At 36.4% G+C, this 21,838-nt stretch overlaps 3 protein-coding genes across 3 annotated transcripts; 1 reads left to right on the plus strand and 2 right to left on the minus strand.

Moving 5' to 3' along the window:
• The first annotated feature begins 1,065 nt into the window (after positions 1–1,065).
• On the plus strand, positions 1,066–3,297 carry LOC100259063 (F-box protein At1g47056). The gene has a single exon (XM_002284962.5). It carries the CDS (start codon positions 1,512–1,514, stop codon positions 3,135–3,137), a length of 1,626 nt encoding a protein of 541 aa, XP_002284998.1. The 5' UTR covers positions 1,066–1,511; the 3' UTR covers positions 3,138–3,297.
• A 7,698-nt stretch (positions 3,298–10,995) lies between these two features.
• Positions 10,996–16,511, minus strand: LOC100264234 (mannose-P-dolichol utilization defect 1 protein homolog 2). The gene is made up of 8 exons (XM_002284955.4): positions 16,242–16,511; positions 14,525–14,678; positions 13,866–13,938; positions 13,704–13,770; positions 13,477–13,536; positions 12,994–13,054; positions 12,864–12,905; positions 10,996–11,521 (listed from the first exon to the last, which is right to left on the minus strand). The coding sequence occupies exons 1-8, from the start codon at positions 16,386–16,388 to the stop codon at positions 11,418–11,420; spliced, it is 708 nt and encodes a 235-aa protein (XP_002284991.1). The 5' UTR covers positions 16,389–16,511; the 3' UTR covers positions 10,996–11,417.
• Positions 16,512–17,531: 1,020 nt separating this feature from the next.
• LOC100252428 (leucine-rich repeat extensin-like protein 3) lies at positions 17,532–19,370 on the minus strand. The gene is made up of 7 exons (XM_002282965.4): positions 19,286–19,370; positions 19,066–19,170; positions 18,812–18,938; positions 18,659–18,730; positions 18,510–18,558; positions 17,939–18,401; positions 17,532–17,742 (listed from the first exon to the last, which is right to left on the minus strand). Exons 1-7 carry the CDS (start codon positions 19,326–19,328, stop codon positions 17,705–17,707), a joined length of 897 nt encoding a protein of 298 aa, XP_002283001.1. The 5' UTR covers positions 19,329–19,370; the 3' UTR covers positions 17,532–17,704.
• Positions 19,371–21,838: the final 2,468 nt, after the last annotated feature.

Here is a 21,838-nt window from a genome sequence, read left to right on the forward strand (position 1 = left end):
TATTGAATTCTAATACCATCAAATTATATTGATGAAATCGTTCAATTAGATGATAAAGATGACAAGTGTTAAATCATGATTAAACTCTAGAATGAATGAATTTTTGACTTGTCGAATGTCTTAAGTTTTGAGTAAAAATATTTTGTTTATAAAAAAATATTTATAAAATAAATCTTTTATCAAAATAATTATCAAATTAGAGCGTTGGATATCCACGTCACAAATTCTTTTTTCTTTTTTTTTTTAACATATTATTTTAGCTCAGAACTCTAAACTATGGATTAAGATATTTTGTTGAAACGGATGACTTAGCTTTCACTAAAAAAAATTCCACCTGTTTGTGGGGGTAAATTCGTGAATTGCGCATCCTCTCTTCGTCGGTGTTTTCTTTCCAGTTTCCACCCAAAAAAACACGAGGGTAATAAGTCATAACAAAATAAGCTTTGGAAAATTGCATTTTAATAAATATTTTCATTATTTTGAAACAAAAAAAAAGTTTACAAAGTTTTGACTTAGTATATTTAATTAAAAATAATTAAGATTTTTTTCATCTTTTAGATGAAAGATAATTAATTTGATCATCTAAATACTATATTTTAATGATATATATATATATATATTACTTTAATCTGAATCATAACTATTTTTAATAAACATATTAAATTTAAACTATTTTTTAATTTTTTAATTTGACCACAAAACACACTTTTTCCTTTCGGTTTTGGATCAATTGTATTTAGTCTTAGGTCATGATTGAAATTTAAACTACAGCCACGTCCCACTCAACCAGCAGATCGTAAATAATGGTACCACGAGGGACGGGGAATTGTATTTATTGGTAGATGTGATGGATTCAACAGACTGAATTTTTGTCTTTCACATTGAGTTTCGTTCATAGACTTCAAATGCTGAGGGTAGGTAGTTCCTGATAAACTTACTATTTTCCTTTAATTTAGTTTTAAAATTAGTGCTTCTATTCAACCGTAAGCATGATTGAATCTGCTGTAATGGTGGGCATGTTCATCAATAAGAATGGATAAGGAAAGGTGCATTAAGACGTGAAAAGACGAATTTTTTTGTCCATGGAAGGTGGTGGGAGGAGAAAGTTCAAATTTAGGAGGATGCGACTCCTTACATACGGCACAGGGTTGAATACTGGAGCTTCTAACATTCAACCAGTGGGCGCACGTGATGGAAAATTGGGGCAGAAACGTGCGACTTGGGTGCAGGGTGCATGGTAAGCATACGGGGGCGTCCACTCTGGAATGTCACTCATAAAAAGGAAATAAAAGAGATAGATGAGGGATTGAATAAGGTAACAAAGTCCAGAAAAGCCAAATGAAATCTAATTTGAAGTCCGTCTACCAACCATCGACGGCAGAGCGGGAGTTGAGAGAGGCCATCCGTAACCTTAGAGCCGATCTCAGCCTCAAACTAAGCTCCGGTGGTGCTTAGATTAAGGAGGATTAGGGTTCGTATTGGTTCGCTGTTAGTAGTTCCGGTCGAAGTGGATGGGCCAATCAGCTTCTACTTCTGCGATATCATCAGGATCTAGTCGCCGAGGCAGCAATCACCCTCATCGATCCCGGAGTAAATCAATGGTGCAGATCCCTTCGATGCAGGTCGAAGAAAACGTTCAGTTTCGGCAGATCGATGAAGACTTGGACTACATCTCCGATCTGCCCGACGAATGCTTGGCTTGCATTTTCCAGTCGCTTGGATCTGGTGATCGCAAACAGTGCTCACTCGTCTGCCGGCGATGGCTCCGGATTGAGGGGCAGACCCGTCATCGACTTTCTCTCAATGCACACTCCGATCTACTTACCGTCGTTCCTTCTCTATTCTCTAGGTTTGACGCGGTGACGAAACTCGCTCTCAAATGTGATCGGAGATCTGTTAGCATTGGCGACGATGCCCTTATACTCATTTCTCTCGGGTGCAGGAATCTGACTCGTCTCAAACTCCGCGCTTGCCGTGAATTGACCGATGCCGGCATGGGGGTTTTTGCGAAGAATTGCAAAGGGTTGAAAAAGCTTTCATGTGGATCTTGTACCTTTGGAGCCAAGGGCATGAGCGCAGTCCTAGATAATTGCTCTGCTCTCGAAGAGTTATCCGTGAAGCGCCTCCGAGGAATCTCCGATGGATCGGCTGTGGACCAGATTGGGCCCGGTGTAGCTGCATCATCTCTCAAAACAATATGCTTGAAGGAGCAGTATAATGGACAGTGTTTCTGGCCGCTTATTATCGGCGCCAAGAATCTACGGACACTAAAACTCTTCAGGTGTTCTGGGGATTGCGACAACCTTCTCCAGCTTGTTGCTAATCGAACCACTAGTATGGTTGAAATCCATCTGGAAAGGCTTCAAGTTAGTGATCTCGGCCTTGTAGCTATATCGCATTTTTTGGATCTTGAGATCTTACACCTTGTGAAGACTTCCGAGTGCACGAATGCAGGACTTGTGTCAGTCGCTGAACGATGTAAACTTCTGAGGAAGCTTCACATTGATGGATGGAAGGCAAACAGGATAGGCGATGAAGGTCTAAGTGCGGTTGCAAAATGTTGCCCCAATCTTCAGGAACTTGTTCTTATTGGTGTCAATCCCACAAAGTTGAGTTTGGAGATGCTGGCTGCAAATTGCCAGAATCTGGAGCGGTTGGCATTGTGTGCGAGTGATACTGTTGGTGATGCTGAGATTTCTTGTATTGCTGCAAAATGCTTGGCATTGAAGAAGCTATGTATCAAGAGCTGCCCTGTTTCGGATCAGGGTATGAGAGCACTTGCATGCGGATGCCCTAATTTGGTGAAGGTGAAGGTTAAGAAGTGCAGGGCAGTGACTTATGAGGGTGCGGATGGATTGAGGGCAAGTAGGGAATCACTGGCTGTCAATTTAGACACGGGTGAAACTGAGCATCAAGATGCAAGTGCTAGTGATGGTGGGGCACAGGAAAATGCAGTTGAATTGCCTCCCTTGGCCAGTCAAAATGGAGCTGCTAATATTGCTTCGAGCAGTTCTGGTCGATCAAACTCTCTTAAGGCAAGGTTAGGGCTTCTAACGGGAAGGAATTTAGTGGCCTCAACTTTGAGAAGGTGGACAAGCAGTAACAGCAGTTCCCGGGGTAATCAGAGAAGTAACTGAACAGAACTTGGGAAATGAAAAACACTATTGATCTAGTTACATTATTTTTTATTGTATTTTCTGCTCCTGTCTTTTGTGTATCTATCCTTGTGTGTTTTATTGCCTGAAATGAACATCTAGTGTCTGGGGTTGGATTTTATCAGTTCCACCCTTTTTCCCCCCTTTGGTTTATCTCATATACTTACTGGAACTGTTGCTTTTTTCGTTGGTAACTTACTCTTTTGACACTGTCTTGTGACAATTGGAAGAGCAGTAGGAGAAAATATGTGGACTAGATCAGTATATTGTCAGATATTAATTAATAGCTGGCTAGGATGATATGTAAGACAATTTTCAATTTTCTTCCCTTTCCTTGGTTACTTCAATTTGAAGGAAACATGATATAATCCATAACTAGCTCTCATGTTAGTTGTGGCGATAAACAACTCTTTGCTTTTGAATAGTTATTAGCTCATCCTCTGTGGATTCTTGCACTTTTTTTGGTGGCAGTAGTAACATATGTTGAGAGAACATGAATTGATTCCTTATATGTTTTCTATCATTTTAGCTAAGTAACCATATGAAGCTCACACATATTGCAAATGATGGTTATTTCTTTTGTGCTCTTTGGGTGTATACAGCTTAGAAAGTCAGTTGACATCTTTCACTGTGAGTAGCTTGGCTTTTTTATGAACATGCTGGATGAGCTATCTGGTTCCATTGTCAAACCTGCTAACTATTGCAGTTTGATATGCTCCTTTGTTAGTAGTGTGTGTATATATAGATTACATGGTATAACTATCAATACACCATCTGGTCTATCCAGTTTTATATTTGGATATGCTTCTATATCTCTTGGTTGGCAGGGTCCAAAGGCAACACACACCCTGACCCACTAAAGGTGATGTCATGTAACTATTTGCATGATGAGCCTGGTGGGCCGTTATTCTGTGGTCTCACATATGGTGGTTCAGGTATGGTGAGTACACCTTGTTGCAATACCTCTTGCATATGATGAGATAAGAAAACTTCTGCACCAATTCTCTCTATCTTTACAAACAGTTGACCTGAAGAGCCATAAAATCACAATTTCTTTAGCCTTGGTTTAATATTTTTGTATGCCAAGAAAGTAAAGGTGCTTAGAGCTTCATGTCTATCTATCTTCTCCATTATGGTTTATATCATTTATATATTATGGGTTACATTTGCTTGTAAAATATGGCAGTGTGCTCTTTGGCACTAATGCAATTGAAGTTACTTTTTTCTAATACTTCTTGATCAAGTTGGTTTAATTGTAGTTGGCTAAGTTTAATGTAGAACAACTCTCGAATGGATGTATACAATCAAATTGGTGGGCTGGGGTTTAAGGAGAGGAACAAGGGACAAAATTTATGGAAGCAGAAACATATAAAATAAATATATAGACAAAGAGGATAAGAAGATGAAGAAGAGATATAAATCTAAGAGTGACTAAGGCCTTCTAGAAGTCTCACCTAGAAGAAAGTCAATGGAGTCTCAACATTGAGAGTTGCAAAGCATGCAGGAAAGCATGATATTATTAATCCATTAATACTTAAACCGATTTTACATCAATGAGTCATATTTATAGCCTTTAGAAAATTTTAGAATTTGAATAAAAATATGAAAAAGTAAACCTAACCTATCTATTAACTATTCGAGACTCTTATTTATTTTCTAAAACCATTAGATCTTCTAAAAAATTAAAATTACTTAGACTTACTTTTTGTCTAAGATCCAGTCAATGTTTTCACCATGCTGATTCAAATATGGGCCTTTAACAAGTTACATTCAGTTAAGAAAATGTATATGTTTTGATCCCTTGGTTTTGACATGTTTTGGCCATCTTATGGGAGATTCTTTTACATTTTTGAGATCTATGTCAAGCTTTCTTATGCTTGTTGGGTATAGATACATACTGGAGAGAGACTTTTGAATTGTTATTTGTAGTTTGGTGATATATCCAAGGAAATTAAACTTGGGCTGCTGCAATTGAGCTTTAGCTTAGTCTTAACCATACTGAGAAGAGTTCTGTCAGAGTGTGACTTTTTGAAGCAATTACTAGTACTTTGAATTTAATTGGGTAGCTGATTATACTCCTAAGGCCTGTCTTATTGCTAGGCTGGCAGTATAATTGAGCTATTTCCTGAGGTGTCACTGGCAGCACTACATATCAAAGCTGCACAAAATGTGGTCTAGGATTGCTGTTTTTGCTTCAACTATTTTGTAGTTGCTACTTGCCACTTTCTATTTACTGAAGGATAACCAATTTTTGTTGTAATAGAGAAAGGTCTATTCATAAATGTTATATTAAGTTGGTTATTTTGTAGAGGCTCTTAATTTGATTGATTGCAAACTTTGATTATTTTATTCTATATCTCTGAACAAACTAGGTTTTTATTTTCTTTAGCAAATAACAGATGTTGTGATAGAAGAAGCTATGAATTGTGAGTTTGGCATTTAGAGGGTGTTTGATGAAACCTAATACTTGATACTTAATGACTTAAGTTGATTTCAAGTTAAATTATTCTTAAGTTATTTTATTTTATTTTACTTTTTGATAAGTAAAGAAAAGAAATTGTATTAAAAAGAGGCGCTAAAAAAGTGGCCCAATAAATACAAGAAAGATACACTCACCCCCTTCACAGTTGAAACAAAAAACTTTCTAAAATGATATACAATAGACAACCCCTCCCTTAAGGGGAACCCACCCAATCAATGAAATCTATTAATGTCGAAGGACCATATTTTATAAACAACTTAGTCTCCGACCATAATAAGTACACAAAAGAACTTTTTAGCCTTTGGATGGACAACATGTTGTCTTCAAAGGCGATTTTGTTTCTTGCCTTCTAAACTGTCCAAAAAATGCACAAGGGGCCCGTTCTCCAAACTTTCTTCCGCTTCTTACCCACGAAAGATCCATTCCAACTCAAGAGGGTTTCCCTAACCGAAGAAGGGACCACCCACAAAACTCCAAGAAGAGAAAAGAGCATCTCCCACAAAGCCCTAGTCTTTACACAATGGAGAAGTAAGTGATCTATGGATTCCTCATTTGAATGACAAAGATAACACCTATTTACTAAAGCCCAACCCCTCTTCTGAATTTGGTTCAAAGTTAAAGTTTTTCCCTATGAGGTCTCCCAAGCAAAGAAGCTTATTTTTGGCTGCACACAGGAATTCCAAATGATCTTCATTGGGAAGTAAATTGAGGATTTCGACTCTAAGGCTTTATAGAGAGACTTTACAGAGAATTTACCACTCTCCATTGGTAGCCACAACACCCTATCCTCCTCATCCAAATTCACTCTCTTCCCACCCAACCATAACAAAAGTCTCTCCACCTCATCCACCTCTCAATCATTGAAAGGTCTAGTAAAACGAGGACTCTAGCTCCCCCCACCTTCTGAGACATTCCAAACATCCTTCACCCAAGTCTTTGGAAACAGCTAAGGCAAATAAAGAGGGGAAGGAATCACACAAGGGTTTGTCTTCACACCACTTATCCCTCCAAAAACTCACCCTTTGCCCATTACCCACCGCAAAGGAAAGGCTACTGCTAATGAGGTGTCAAAGCTTCCTAATTGCTTTCCACAACCCCACACCATATCCCTCCCTTACTTCGCAAGAGTACCAGCCACTTCGTTCCTCCTCATGCTTCCCCCTTATTACTTGATTCCAAAAGGCCTCTCTCTCATTCGTAAAATGCCAGCTCCATTTGCCAAGGAGAGCCTTATTGAGAATAGCAAGACTGTTAACCCCCAAACCCCCTTTTCTTTTATTTGAACAAATGGTTGGGCGCCTTTCCAATTGAGCTTTTCGCTCAAGAGCCCCATCACCCCATAGAAAATCCCTTTGAATTTGCTCTAGCCTCAATCTCATTGACCTAGGTCAGTGAGGAGTATAGACATGAAGTAAATAGGTAGGCTCAATAGCGTGCTTCGAATCAAGGTATTTCTCCCACCCTTAGAGATGTATTGTCACTTCCACATAGCCAATCTCTTATGAAACCTCTCCTCAGCTCTATCCCAAGCTACCACGGACTTGAAAGGAGCACCCAATGGCATCTCTAAGTAAGTGGAGGGTAAACTTCCCACCTTACAACCAAGTTCTGAAGTCAAATCCTCCACACTCTCCACTCTTCCCATTGAGATCAACTCACTTTTATCCAAGTTAACTCTCAACCCTGAAATAGCCTCAAACCACATAAGTAGCCAGCATAGAAAAGTCATCTGGTTCTGGGATGCCTCATAGAATAATAAGGTATCATCTGCATCTGCAACCCCTTCACCCCCTCTTCCCCTCACTTGACAAGCGGACAAAAAACCTCCTCCTATAGCTCTCTTCAAAAGGCAAGTTAGAGCTTTCATCGCAATCACAATTATTTTTAAGTTAATAAATTATATTGAGTCATTAAGTTGATGTACGAAGGCATTTCTAACTTTAAGTCACAATATTAAGTTACTTTACCAAATTTACTTAATATAATTGATAACTTAAATTAAGTTGTCAAGTCATATTAAGTCATTAATAAGTTGATTTACCAAGCACTCTTCTAATATCATTCTGAATACATGAATGTCAAAAGGAAGATCTCTGCATGCTTGATGGAATTGACCATCAAGATCACTTTTAAGATGCTTTTGCCCTACAAGCTACATTCCATTAGGTGGGAAATTTATTGGGCCATAATTTTCTTATTTGAATTTCAGCTGTGGTTGCACCAGGGGATATCTCGATGATATGGAGATTTATTTTGATGTGTGGCAACCATGGTCATCTTTCAGATCTTGTTTGCTTGTTATGGTTGGCTGATACAACATGAACTTGTTGGATTACAGGGTAACAAGATTCAGGAGCTGAATGGCAAACATTTGTACATGCAAGTGGTATGTTCCTCTGGTTGAATCACCAGTGGGTGATTATAATAATCATTGGTAACATCTGTTTACAATTCCTGTATACTATGCTGGATCTTATTTTGCTCATATGGTCATTAGCTGATTGACCATGAAGATGATAAATCCTTATATTATTAATGTGGTATATGCTAGCAAGGATAGGTGTCTTTTTTCTTTTGGTAGTTGTCTACCAAAATAATCATCAGATACATTTGCTAAGGTCTAATCATACATGTGTAGTAAGTTATGCTTTATCCTTTGCAGGGTGCAGGAATGAAGGGTGGTTTTTGTGCTGCGTTGGTTAGCATTTCCTACTAACTTGCAAGGTTGCTTAAAAGTTCCAAGGATCAAATTTTGGCAGGCAGCTTCAAAGTTTAGTCCCGGTAATGGGTGATGGCCTAGGAGTGAGTAATCAGCTCCAAATTAGACCGTCTTTTGAGTCCTTGTAGAAAATTATTCACATCCCCATTGTTTATTCAATTCATACCCACCATTGTCTATTTGATTCTGGCTGCTGTGTGCGTGCATATCTTTTAAATGAGATTTTAATATTATTCCATGGTTGAAGATGGCAAGGTGGTTTTCCAGTGTCTGGAATCCTGACTTGCCTACCCATTGGGATGGGAAATATTCACAAGATTTTGGTGCCTTGGTAACTGATATTTTGGCCCCTTTCAACAACTGGATGAATACAGCAGATTTTCAATGAAGAGACGGTGGAAAGAAGAGAAGAAAAAGCATGGAAAAAAGATAGGCTTATTCGTATCTATTATTCTTTCGTTATTTCCCCTCTTCAGTTAGGGCAATCAAATGGGGCTAAAATCTCTTTCCTATTGACTATTGGTCAACTCAGGTTCTGTGCCTAAATATCAGCTTGGACCATAAGTCATGTAATGTGGCCGAGTCTTCGTCCACTAAAATATCCCAATATCTCCACAGCCCTTAAATTAGAGCTGCCTTTGGCGGGCGCCACGACTATAGCGGCTTTCTTTGGTGCCATCGCATTATTCGCAGAGTGAGGACTGAGTAGTAGTCAGCCTATACGTTCACCAGTACAGCATCCTGGATGGCAAATTGGTCATAAATTTGACATCAGGTCGAATGTATCTGCTGTTCCTTTTTTTCTCCCTGTTTTTATTTCCACCTTGCTAATAGCTCCCTATTGATATTTGATATGTGGGATGGTTGGGGGCAGGACTGGCAGAGATCTTCTAACCCTAGGGCAAATTATCATGGGTTTGGATCAACCCAAGACAAACCCAGTTCAATCTGTTTGATTCCAAATCCAACCCAATCAATTTCAGTGGGTTCAATTCTGCCGTCTATTGATATCTTGCTTAGGGACCTAAATCAGGGCGGATTCTGAACCAGTCTATAAGGATCCAAACGCGGAGCCTGTCTCAGTCCCAGGCCCTATAGATTATAGAATGTGAGCTTAAGAATTCAAATTGGGCGCTGGTGGCTCAATTCAGGCCTCAAATTCAAAGATGATGTCTAGGCCTATTGTTGGCAGGGCTTACGTTAAGAGTCCGTCTGCTTTTTATGTCCTGGTCTTTTCCCTATAATGAATGCATTATTTTGTAAATAACTAATTTAAAATAGTGAAAAATGTTTAATCAGTTTGCAGAGTATTTTGGTAGAAACAATTAAAACCGAGGGCATAAAAAGGTGTAATGCAAGAATTGCGTGTTTATATTGTCTTAATCTTAAGAGTAAGATGGATCCAAGTTTGAACAAGTTCAGCCTCAACGTCCGGCATGCGTTAGCCCAACTTGGCGAATTGGGTAGCTGATTAAAAAAAATTAGCTGGCCCAGCAACCCCTCCTAAAACATTCTCTCAGCCACGCGTGCATTATGCATTTAACACGGCCGAACGCTTTTGTAATGCTCCTAAACTATAGCTCATGATTCGTTTTAAGTTATTCTTACATAAATAAGGTTATATGCAGCTGTAGTCCTCTCTAAACAGTTTGCATGGGCCATTTCTTTTTTAATTGCCCTTTTAACCATAAATGTGACAGTATCTTCTTTTGATTTACCCTTTTCTTTAATAATATAATAATATACGTAATACCATAGGCATTATTAATAATGAACAATTATATCAAGAAAAAAATTTAAAAACATCCATCATTTCTCTTTTTTCCTTTAACCTTTATTTTTTACAAAAATGAAAAAAAAAAAAAAATCATGAAAAGATAATATTCCTGTTTCCTTCTTCCCTCTTCCAACCCAAATCCTAATCCTTAACTCCCCATCTTTATCTTCTTCATAGTTCTCTTTAAAAATATATATATATATATATATATATATATATATATATATAAAGAGAGATTAGGTGGGGATGTAACTAATTCTCTCATATTAATGCGAGCAACCCATTCATCCTTCCCCCTTTTTTTTAATTGCCTTTTCTTTATCAATTTGTTGCAGACAACCTTTAAAACAAATCCATATGATCATAGAAGATTAGTTCAAAACTCTTCTTCAAGAAGATAATTAATGAAGAAAAAATCAATTAATATAAAAAAAGAATACTTAAGTATCACTATCTTGGCCCACAACATTTTAGCAGAAAATTGCATTTTATCAGGGTAGAGATTAGTTAGAAGAACAATAACCTACAAAAGATGCATTAGAGCCGGAGCACATCAGTAGTCAGACGGCTAATGACAAAAAACAGAAAAAAGAAAAAAACCATACAAAATATTCTCCTGAATTGCTAAAGCTCGAAATGAACACTACCTTCATGCCAGCATTCCCAATACAGAAGAATAAAAATAGTAATGGAACTTTCCCCACTGAGGCCAACTCCGGATCCAAAGCATCTACCAGTGGGAGAAGTAGTACTAATCATCTAACAAAGAAAATAAACTCTTCCTTGATAACATATGAAGTAATATAAACTGAAACCATTACCTGAGGTTTAGAAAAGTGAATCACCAATCTGGATGCAGGAATTTTAAGTATAAAATAGTGAGATCCATATATTGGCCGAATTAAATGTAAGTAATGAAGTTTTATCCAGAGGTAAAGGTCAAAACCCACTTCATTAAAAGGCTAAAAAGGAAAAAAGAAAGATGAACCAAAGGAGAACACTATATGGCGGCACTAAGTGATACTCATCCAATAAACAACTCTAAACTGCATCTTGAGAGTAAGAATCTAGGTAACTTGCCTTCGTGCATTGACAACCAGAGAAAACTGGCACACTCGCAGCATCTGTCCAACCTTGAATTCAAGCGATTTTCAAATAATAATTAACTAAATGGATAATTTTCAATTTCCCATATGCATGGGTAGCTATAGCATGCTGGATCACCTGCAGCACCAGCTAACCTTGAATTCAAGCAAAGTGCTAACTGTAAACAGGTATTGTCTTCTATTCTACTTTCTTCCCCTTCTTCACCTGTGGCTTCTGGTATATAATTATTTGACTCAGGATGCTTCCGTTTGTCACAACACCAATCACAGAGCCCATAAGAACTTCAAAGCATCAAGGAAGACAATGGGTAAAAGAAAGAATACATGATAAAAGTGAAAACTTGTATATGCAGCTTAGGTGTAACACAAAACAGTGAACAAACAGTATGGTGTGAATTCCATAAAAAGTTAGGGAGGGAATTTTCATTCAAAGACCTATTAACTGATGTAATACAACAAAAATCTGCAACAGTGCATTATAAACATATTTTGTTCCTACCTTCATGGCATGCAACCACTCAAAAGGCTCACTCAAAATAGTAGGGGTTAGAAGGATGTGGCTTCACCTTTTTGTTCTATCTAATGTCCATTTTCATTAACATCATTGAACCATACATTCACACTAAACTCATTCCACTTACCTCTTGGCCTCCTCTGTAGCCTTAGAAAGTTTTCATTTTTATGTGAGAAGTGAGAAAAAGGAAGGGGATAATACCAAAAAGAATGGAAAATTTTCATGATAAAAAGGTAGGGAAAAAAGAGAGAGATAAACAGTGAAAAACCACTAGTTTATGCCTATCTTAGATGGAAAATCCAAAACTTAACCTAAAACTCACTCTTAACACTTACATATGTCAATATGCTATTTATGTTGAATGTCAACCACAATGTTTTTAGATGTCATATGTACTGTTGCAACACTCAATACATGAACTAAAGGAAAATTAAAGTAGATGAAATAAAATATGAAACAAAAAAATGACTAACCTTTCTAGTAGTTGTAACATGATAGGAAACCTCACATTATTTTGATATGAATTGTTTCTATTACAAGTTTTTACATTTTCCATATAACATATTTTAACGTCTATCCATAGATGCATTCCTTTTGTAATACTCATTCTTTAAGTATAATTAATTGATTATGGATTGATGTAGTGATGAATGTAGAGTACATAAATTTTAAAAATAATTAAATTTTTACCCAACCAAACAATTTTAAAAACCTGCTCAAATTTGAACTTGAGTTGAAACTGTCCAACTTAAGATGAGATTTGGTTAGGCTTGTGTTTACTTCCAACCACCCCAAGTTGTAGCTCTGCATTAAAGGCCATTCTATTGTTTTTTGACATTTTACAATTTTCTTCATTTCGGGGAGTTTATGGCAATAGAAAGAAAATTCCAACATCTCTTTACTTAAAATACAAAATCCAAGGACCAGTATTTGATTGTATGGTTTCGGGCAACAATTTTCATATCTGCACCTGCATTTGGTAAAACCTGGGAATTCTGACAACAATGTGACTCAGATATGGCTACAATGGCATTGCCACAGATTTTCTAGTTTTTAGTAGATAAGATTAAGAGAGACTTATTCCACAATTATGGGAGATTAAAAGGATACCGCTTGTTGGAGCTTTTTCTTGGATGCTTGTAAAGACTCTCACTGCAAAACAAACAGTTACAATTCATAGGTTTCTCCCAAAAGATGTCAAATTATCCTAGCACAAGTGCAATCCACAGTGCAAACTCACCCATGGAACCTCCAAAATTCATCAAACATGTTAAGAAGCTGAGTTCCCCTGTGCTTTTGTTCTGTGCAAAGAATAGTTACTCCTCATTCACACAAAAGTTAGCAAAAAAAACAAAGGAAAAAGCTTAAAAATGCTAGAGAAATATTGATTTCAAATTCTGCAAAAATTTTGAGGCAAAAAATAATTTGGTTCTAAATGGGCAACAGAAACAAAGTGAGAAATCAATATCATTCTCTTTTTTGGAAGATGATGCAAAGACAAGACCTTGTTATCCAGAATGGTGTGGTAAAAACTGTTGATGACTATAAAGATTACAAGTTGTGCACCCTAAAACAGGCACAAACATGCAAGTAAAGCTTTAAGGATGGTTCCAACAATTGGATTTTGAAAATTGAGAATTTAATTATGAACATGGATCAAAGGTTAATAGCATATACTCTACAATTTTCTCAACAGCAGAAAGATCTTTTAGTTTCAACTTACCCTAAAATTTGCCCATATCTGTGGGACCCTGGCAAAGAAAAAAATCGCATGCTGAGATGCCTGTACCAGATGATCTCCACATTAGAAAAGCCACAGTATCATAATAATATAATTATAAAAGATGAATGCCTAAACATTTGAATGGACATGCAACTGGATTTCCATAAGAACAAGGCAGAAAACTAGAGCTGTAATTAGCTCCAACAAAAACAAAAGTTGCTACTCACATAAAGAGCTTCGAACAGGACTGGATCAACTTGACCAGCTAAAACAGTAGGTGCCACAGCACAATAACTGAAAATCATGGTTAAGGAAAGGAGGACTATATTTTTTATTTGTGCAAAGAACAATTTCAAGACAATGTCTCCCTCAGCAAGCAAACAGGATACAGTAATGCCCTGATCCATGTTTTGATTCCCACAGGCTGAGAATAATAGTAGATTATAGCGACTAATATTATAGCTGTAAAGATGAGCAAAAAAGAGGGTAAGTCAGATCTTCAGATTGTGATATGAGGTTTTCAAAGCACCAAGTCAACTAATACAACTTGAGATTGAGATATATATAATTAAGGATAGATGGCTAAAAGAACGTAACTTTGGGTCTGATTATTCAGACAGTTTCAGTGTCCAAAATCCTGTGATATACATAATTAATGTAAAATGATTCAAAGAACTTAGTTTAGGTCTCTTGTAACCTAGACACTTCAGTGTCCAAAATCCAGGTCAAGTTTAGACAACATGTCGTAAGACCTGCCAATGTGCCATAACCATGGACTGGACTGGACTGTGACCCACAATGGGTTTCAGCACAAAAGTTTTATTTTAGGACTACTTACTGAACTAATTTATTGGCAATCCTAAGCATCAAGGTGATACCTCCTGAACATCAACACAAGCTCATTTAAGGACATACAGTTTCCATCTGCATATTACACCTGTGCATTTTCTTTTTTCTTTTTTCTTTTTTTCCACCTTCATATCACTGGATAGCATTTTGTCAACAATCTGTTACAACAGAAAATACAAGTAAAGGCTATTGAATATACCTTGGATTAAAAGAAATAGCAACTCCCCATAAGCTGAAAATGGAAGCTCTTTGTGGAGACAGTAAGCCAGAGCAATGGTATAGCCAACAACTTCCAGCTCAAAGGCTACAGTACTAAGCCCTCTGATGCTTTTATGTTTCAAAATTTTTAATATCTACAGATAAAATAACATCAAAGTACATATATTGTCAAAGTAATAGAAAACATTAGGTAACTTGCTGCAATGTGTTGTAGCACATGTTCAAGCAAACAGTGACATCTTACTGGTCAACAAGAAGCACAATCGCCAAACCTGAATGGAATGCTAGGACATAATAAATAGATTACACTTTATATGTTGTTAGAGCATGAAATACAGAGTGGATCCAAATCCGAAAAGCTTTACTTTGGAACTTCCTGGACAAGATTATATTTGAAATTGACTTTTACAAGTTGAAACTAATAAAAAGGCATCAAACCTGAAGTTTGGTCACGGGTGTGCAAGCCTCTCACTGTGTTATTGGTTTAAATCAATTTATATTTTTTTTTAGCTGTTTATTTTCCTTCTTGTATAGATGTTATGTATAGAATTCACACACACAGATCCAGATTGCAAAATTCAAGACTAGATCTTAGATTTTATCTATGGAAAGAAAACTCTATCAAATAAGTTGAAGACATAATTGAAAACCAAATTGCATTATTGTTTGATTCAGGTTGACTGCAGAATGGATTTAAGTTATGGCTGAAAAAAACAATTGACACATGATATAGACTGAAAAATCAGATGGTAATAAACAGAACTAATTGTTTTGTGGCCAGAAGTGTTCTCACTCTTCATGAGAGAACTATGATATTTTTCACCATCCAATATGTGTTATAAGTAGGTGAAAATGTGATCCCTTAGTTGAAAACATACTTCTATTTTAGCATCTCAGAGGTATTTTCATGAAAACATAAGCAGATCATATCCAATCAAATGGGAACTTGACAACTTGTACAACTGGGATTGTATATAATTCAGGTCTTTCATATAATGCGGCATCTGGACACAGGAAGACACTTTCCTACATTCCCAGGAAGTATACAACTCTTACCATAAAAAATATCATATTTTTATTTATATATATTGATAGATAACTTACAATTTTTCTCCAATAAGAAACAAGCATTCATACACTTAAGCTAATATGACAAGAGTGGTTGGGCTTATCAACAAAACCAACAAGATCAAGGTTTTTCAAATACCAAAAACAACCATGACTTTGTAAAAACTTGTTTGAAGGGGAGATAGTTAGCAGTGCATTTCCTAATATGACCTAAATATTGTTTAATCAATCATCTAATGACTAATGTAGAATTTAATATTAAAGTAAATATAATGCGATATTGATGGCATTATTATTACAAGATCAAAGTCGTTAGTGATTGATTTCCCAATCCATAAAACAAAATCTGAATTCAAGCAATATTCGCGAATCTAGAGTGCGATCATCCATCAGAATTTTAGAAAAGTAATCAAAGATTGAAAAACACTAGCGCTCCGTTTGGTTGCTGGGGAAAGGGAAGGAAAAGAAAACACATCATGATTAGGTCGAACAAGAAGAGATTCAGCTAAATTCAAGGGATCAGTTAATTAAAAACCCGAAAAAGCAACAGAGTGTTAAAATTTAACGTGCTTTGGCACTAGGTTGGTGATGAACAGAAGAGAGGATTAAGGGTTGATGAGGAACGCTACCTGAGGGACTTTGACGGTGGTGGAAGCGGCGACGATGCAATAACCAAGGAGCTTGGAGATAATGGGAAGCAGGCAGTCCTTATGCGGAATCTGGCCGCTCCGCAGCGATCCAAAGGCACAGCTAAAATCTATCCCTAGAAAGTCCATTTTCAAGTCTTATGGATCCAGGTCCTCCTCTGATGATTTATGGGTGCAAGTGAATTGGGGCGGATGCCTTGGGAGTATCGAGGAAGACGACGTTATGGAGCACCCATCTATTTACAGTTAAAGCCCCCGAACACAACCTTTTTCTCTTTTCGACCGGGGGAATGGGCTGGGCTTCTGGGCAGCTGGGCCGCTGGGCCGGATCATACTAGTATATATTTCTCTCACCCTCTTAAATTATGTATTTCCTTTTGGGTAGATTCTTCCTCAGATGAAAAAAAATTTCCGTCATCTTCGAGTGTTTAATAATAATTCCAAACGATTTAATGGTCATTATCAAATAAAAACAAAAAATATCTAATATAAGACGTCATGTTAACAATGTTATCGATACTACAAATCAAATAAAATTAGATGATTTGACTTTGATATTTATTTTATTCTTAGTTTTAGGTTTTTTTTTTAATATTTTATTTTTATTTAATAATTTAAAAATAAGTATGGCACATTAGATTATTATTATGCTAGATGCCTAACTTCTATTAATCACTTAAGAATTAAGAAAGATTTTTTCGTTGATTTGTGCCCACTTTATCTTTACTTCCAAATTTTCAAAATTCAAATGAGGCCTTATCATTTAATAAAAAGACTATAATTGATTTAATATGTTATTATTTGAAATTACAAATTTAAATTAAAGTCATTGTTGACATGTAAGTTTCCTTTTTTGGATGCCATTCATTTATCAAGAGTGTAGAAATAATATATAAGGCTAATTAGAAAGTTAGTCTGGGTTTTGTTGAACTCGGGTCAAGGACAACCCGGCGGTACACGTTTCGCACTGAATCGGAAGTCTAACCTCCAATTTATTGAAGCACATATTTATTTTTTAATTATAGCGATTGTAGAAATCCAATCAAAAGAGTATTTAGGGAATTTATTTCTCGTTTCAGGACCAGCGAAGCACAAGTTCAAAAAGAGAGAGGAATGACCTGTTTTTGTGATTGAATTTTTCCCTACAAAAGCTATTGCCTTTGTTGATCTTGTATTGTCCTCGAGAGCATAGAAGCAACCATTAGCCACTGCAGTGCCCATTTGTTTGGAGACGGAACATGACCAAAAAAGGATGGACGCAAAGTTGATAATTATCAAAATGGCCGACACTTTCTTTTAAATTAATCGAATCAATACACAACCAACATAACATCTGAATATAAGCGATTTTAGCTACTCCTGGATGCTGCGTTCTCTTCACATGCAACAAGTTATTAGTATCTCCTCTCCACTCTCCAGACGCGCCGGATATCTGTATATAGAGCTTAGTATGGTGGTGGTGGATAGACTGCGGGATATTGAGCTGCAGCATTCGAGCGAGTATATTAGACTATTAAAGTTACATTTTTTTTTCTAAGAAAAAAAAAGTACCATAAGACACAATCGGGGATTTGGTCAAAATTTTGGAGAACGTCATATTTTTACCAGGCCACAATAGCAGTGGATTTTCACATACGCGGTTTGAGAACAAATCAAAGAGTCAAGACTCAAAAGTGTACCTGAAGGATAATAGGCAGGGGCCTGAGGGGGAGGTGGGTATGCCTGTGATGCTGGTGCCTGAGGAGGAGACGGGTATGGGTGTGATGCTGGGGGCTGAGGAGGCGGTGGGTATGGTTGTGAATTTAGGGGTTGAGGAGGAGGCGGGTATGGTTGTGATGTTAAAGGTTGAGGGGGAGGTGGGAATGTTTGTGAAGGATATCCAGAGGGAGGACATGTCTGGGGATAGCCAGCTAGAGGTTGAGAAGGAGGGTAAGAGGATGATGGTGAATAGGTTGTGTAAGGAGATGGTGCAGAGTAACTGGTGGCAGGAGGGTAAGGAGGTGCAGAGTAGGCGGTGGTGGCTGCCGGGTAAGGAGCCACTGGCAGTGGTGGGGGGGCAGTATCATACGAGTAAATCGGAGAAAGGGCTGAATTGGGTGTTGCATATGATGGCACTGATGGTGCAAGTCTTGTGGCTGTTTTCTGCAACAGGGAGAGAACTAATGAATATATATTTTTGGTTACATGGCTTATTCCTTATCCATTCATCGAAATTCACTGGGAATAAATAATATTGTAACGAAGAATTACGTTATTAGCATTTGGATAATACAGTATGAACCGAACTTCTCCCGAGTACCTGCACCCAAGGAAGTGCTTTTCAGATGAAGAAAGAAAGGACGATGGCGGAAGAAATTTTTTTGATCATTGAGTTGTATTTATGTATTTGTTTCATGTACCTTCCATATTTACCCTGAATTGGCCACGCAGTATCATCATAACCTTGGGAAAGGACCTTGTGGAGTTGAATCCTATAAAGAAGCATAACGGGGTCAGTAAGATTAGAGACAAGAAATACCTCCAAAGTTACTTTCTTAAAGAGTGGGAATTACTTTCCGCTGCCAATGAAGTCATCCGCCGTGAGGGTGTTGCTATTCCAGACAACAACATTCAGTTCTCGAAGGCCTTCGATGAGTGTGCAGATGAACTTTTCCTGGAAAGATGGGTTCTTACCTCCATCTATACAACCAATTGGAAATGGGATTGCGTGAATTCAAGCTCAAAGCCAGTTAATTCAGTTGGAAAGAATAGATGGGTCTGGAGTGTTCATTAATATATCAAGTGAAATTCTGGAAAATATATATACCTGTACACGTTTTGGTTTGGTGCCTGAAATTTCCATATTCAAGACAGACATAGGGATCTTGCCTTGATATCCATTCTGTGTCCCTCAAATTACTACATCCTACAACTATATATCAAAAAACCCACAAAAATCAAACAAGAGACGAAAAAGAAGAAGATAATGAAGACAACGCTAAAGATCTATAAATTCTTTGCCTGAGAATTAACGGAAAAGATCATACCAGTGACCTCAAGCGAATGACCTTGAATTCCAGAGATTGACATGTTGGCTATTAATTGCTAATGGGGCTGGGGCTGCGGAATGCACAATGAAAACGCGAAATCATCTTATAGCCTTATAGGAGTGGAAGGTTGGTATTGATATTTAGTCATCGCTCCATGATGATTGATTACAAGGGGCGCCTTCCACAAAAGTACGACGAAATCCACGTCAACTTGCTACAGGATACTTGGTCATAGATTCAAATTATTGAATAGTGAAATTTGCTATAGAATAATGCGCCCATCACGGCCAAAGAGTCAGCAAGATAAGATGTTCTTTATATTGGTTTCTACGAAACTGTTTTGCGGCACAATGTCAAAGAAGAAAGGGGTACTGGTGGGTGCTCATCGCCTACACCAATCGTTGACAATAAAGCACTTGTTCATTCCATTTGGAGATGGTCAATGGCTATTGCCAGCTGATCCATTGCGTTTGTATAGCTGGGTTCCGCCAAACTCTTAGCACAAGTTGGGCATTACAAAATAGAATCCATTTCGCAAAATGTCCAATTTATCCTATTCTCCTGAATTGCTACAATTTTCTTGTATTTTTGTACTTTTATCACTATGTATTGTTCTGGGCTTTAAATAGGAAAAGCAAATTAATTAAAAAAAATGTTTTTCATTCGCTTAATTGTCCGGGATGAATACAAGTTCTATTACTGTGGACAACGAAGCCCTACATCCTTCTCCAAGAAATAATATGCTCTTCATGACGAACTTTAATCCTACATGCCACAAAGATGATTGGAGCTCTATTTGAGACACATTGTCCAAGGATTAAATGCATAGTTTATACAATGAACTCAAGTGAAGTGCTACAACCATAGTTTTATGATCTTAATCATGGTTAGGAGCTTATATTCTTAATCAATGATCATTCCATAACATGACAATTTATTGGCACGGCCACCTAAAACCCTCTCTTATTGAAAACTCAAGGAAATTAAGCATATTGATATATATGAGAAAGATGCACTGAAGCATGTGAAAAAGCAACAAGTGAGAAGAGACCCATGTTACACTCTTGGATTTGAAAAAAAAAGGCCTAATCTACAACTACTCAACTTAAGTTCTAGTGTTCTATCACTAACTCAAAACACCCTTTACTAAATATTATAAAATTTATTGGTTTTTGAGCTATAATTTTAAAATGTTAGGATGATCATAGATCTAAGCCTTCATTATTACTAGGAAGATAGGTTGTTTAAGCTTATTTTTCCCTTAATAAGATTATCAAAAAGTATTGATTAGTATTAGGGAATTCCTTGAGTTTGATTATAAAGACATACAATAATGTTTTTTCATTAGATTTTTCTTGCTCGTTTAGTAGAATCATACTTTTTAGTTTGATAGGAGTTGATGCTTGTTGGATGAGACATTCAATTCTTTATTGGAAGTCTGTTTATGTCAAAGCTTTCTAATTTGTTTTTAAATAAGAGGGTTAGGTAAAACAAACATAGTCAAGTAAAATCAATTTGAGTTGTTCAATGCTTTGAGTCCCCAATAAAAAAAGAACAACGACAAAATAAAGAAAAAGAGTAAGGCCATGTTGAAGCTATTGAGTATCATATGTTAGAAAGATCAATCATTCCCTTATAATCCTCATTCCTTTACAATCAAGGATGAAAGTTTCCCGAATTTAGCTAAAGTAAATTCTCTCTTTGAACAAGCATAAGACTTAGTCAAGTAAAATCAAATTGAATTGCTCGATGCTTTGATCCAAAAGAAAGAAAGAAAAAAAAAGAGTGAAGCCATATGGAAACTATTGAATATCATTCCCTTGTAATCAAGGATGAAAGTTTCTCAATTTTTTATTGACCTCAAACCTCATGCATGTAGTGGGAAACACTTGACCACTTGGGCTAAGTCACCCTTATTGTTATAAAGTACATAGATTAATATACTTTTTAATAGATTCATACCAAATACCAAATACAAAATGTTAAAATAAAAAAATTAATAAATAAGTGAATTTTAACAATTTGGTATACAAATTTCATTTAATTGATTGTTAAAAATATAAAAATTGTTGTCATAATTTTTTAATTAGTCTTTATTTATTTATTTATTTTATGTTTAAGAAATATAAATTTACAAATATGTTACATAAAAACTATGTATTATTATTTCTTTTATATTATTGAATACATCCAAATTAGATAAATATATATCAAAATATGTTTTTAAATTCTATGTATTTATACATAAATCAATTTTTGCAATAAAACAACTTAATACGTGTATCATTGTTTATTTAATCATCTTTTAAAGTTTTCTTCAATATGTTTGAGTTTCGATCAATTTTCATCTAATTTTTTCAAAATTCCTTCTAATATTTTTTTGATATATATATATATATATATATATATATATATATATATATATATATATATGTAAAATCCAAGTATTGATACTTTTACAAAACTAATGGTTTTATTCTTGCTTACAACATCAAACGAAAAACTCAAGCCAAAATTCTAAGAACTAGCGCACTTCCATTAAGCAACATG

The sequence above is a fragment of the Vitis vinifera genome, chromosome 18 (genome assembly GCF_030704535.1).
Source record: "Vitis vinifera cultivar Pinot Noir 40024 chromosome 18, ASM3070453v1".
Classification (NCBI taxonomy): domain Eukaryota; kingdom Viridiplantae; phylum Streptophyta; class Magnoliopsida; order Vitales; family Vitaceae; genus Vitis; species Vitis vinifera.

Bases quoted from the DNA above. Each gene is read 5' to 3' on its own strand.
- LOC100259063 (XM_002284962.5), top strand. From the start codon at position 1,512: ATGGGCCAATCAGCTTCTACTTCTGCGATATCATCAGGATCTAGTCGC.
- LOC100252428 (XM_002282965.4), bottom strand. From the start codon at position 19,328: ATGTCAATCTCTGGAATTCAAGGTCATTCGCTTGAGGTCACTG. The intron at 18,559-18,658 runs GTACATGAAACA...CCTTGGGTGCAG, and splicing joins ATTCAGGGTAAATATGGAAG to GTACTCGGGAGAAGTTCGGT. The intron at 17,743-17,938 runs GTACACTTTTGA...CGAATGCTGCAG, and splicing joins CCCTGCCTATTATCCTTCAG to CTCAATATCCCGCAGTCTAT.
- LOC100264234 (XM_002284955.4), bottom strand. From the start codon at position 16,388: ATGGACTTTCTAGGGATAGATTTTAGCTGTGCCTTTGGATCGCTGCGG. The intron at 13,939-14,524 runs GTATATTCAATA...TCATCTTTACAG, and splicing joins GCTATTTCTTTTAATCCAAG to CTATAATATTAGTCGCTATA. The intron at 13,771-13,865 runs GTATCCTGTTTG...CATGATTTTCAG, and splicing joins ACATGGATCAGGGCATTACT to TTATTGTGCTGTGGCACCTA.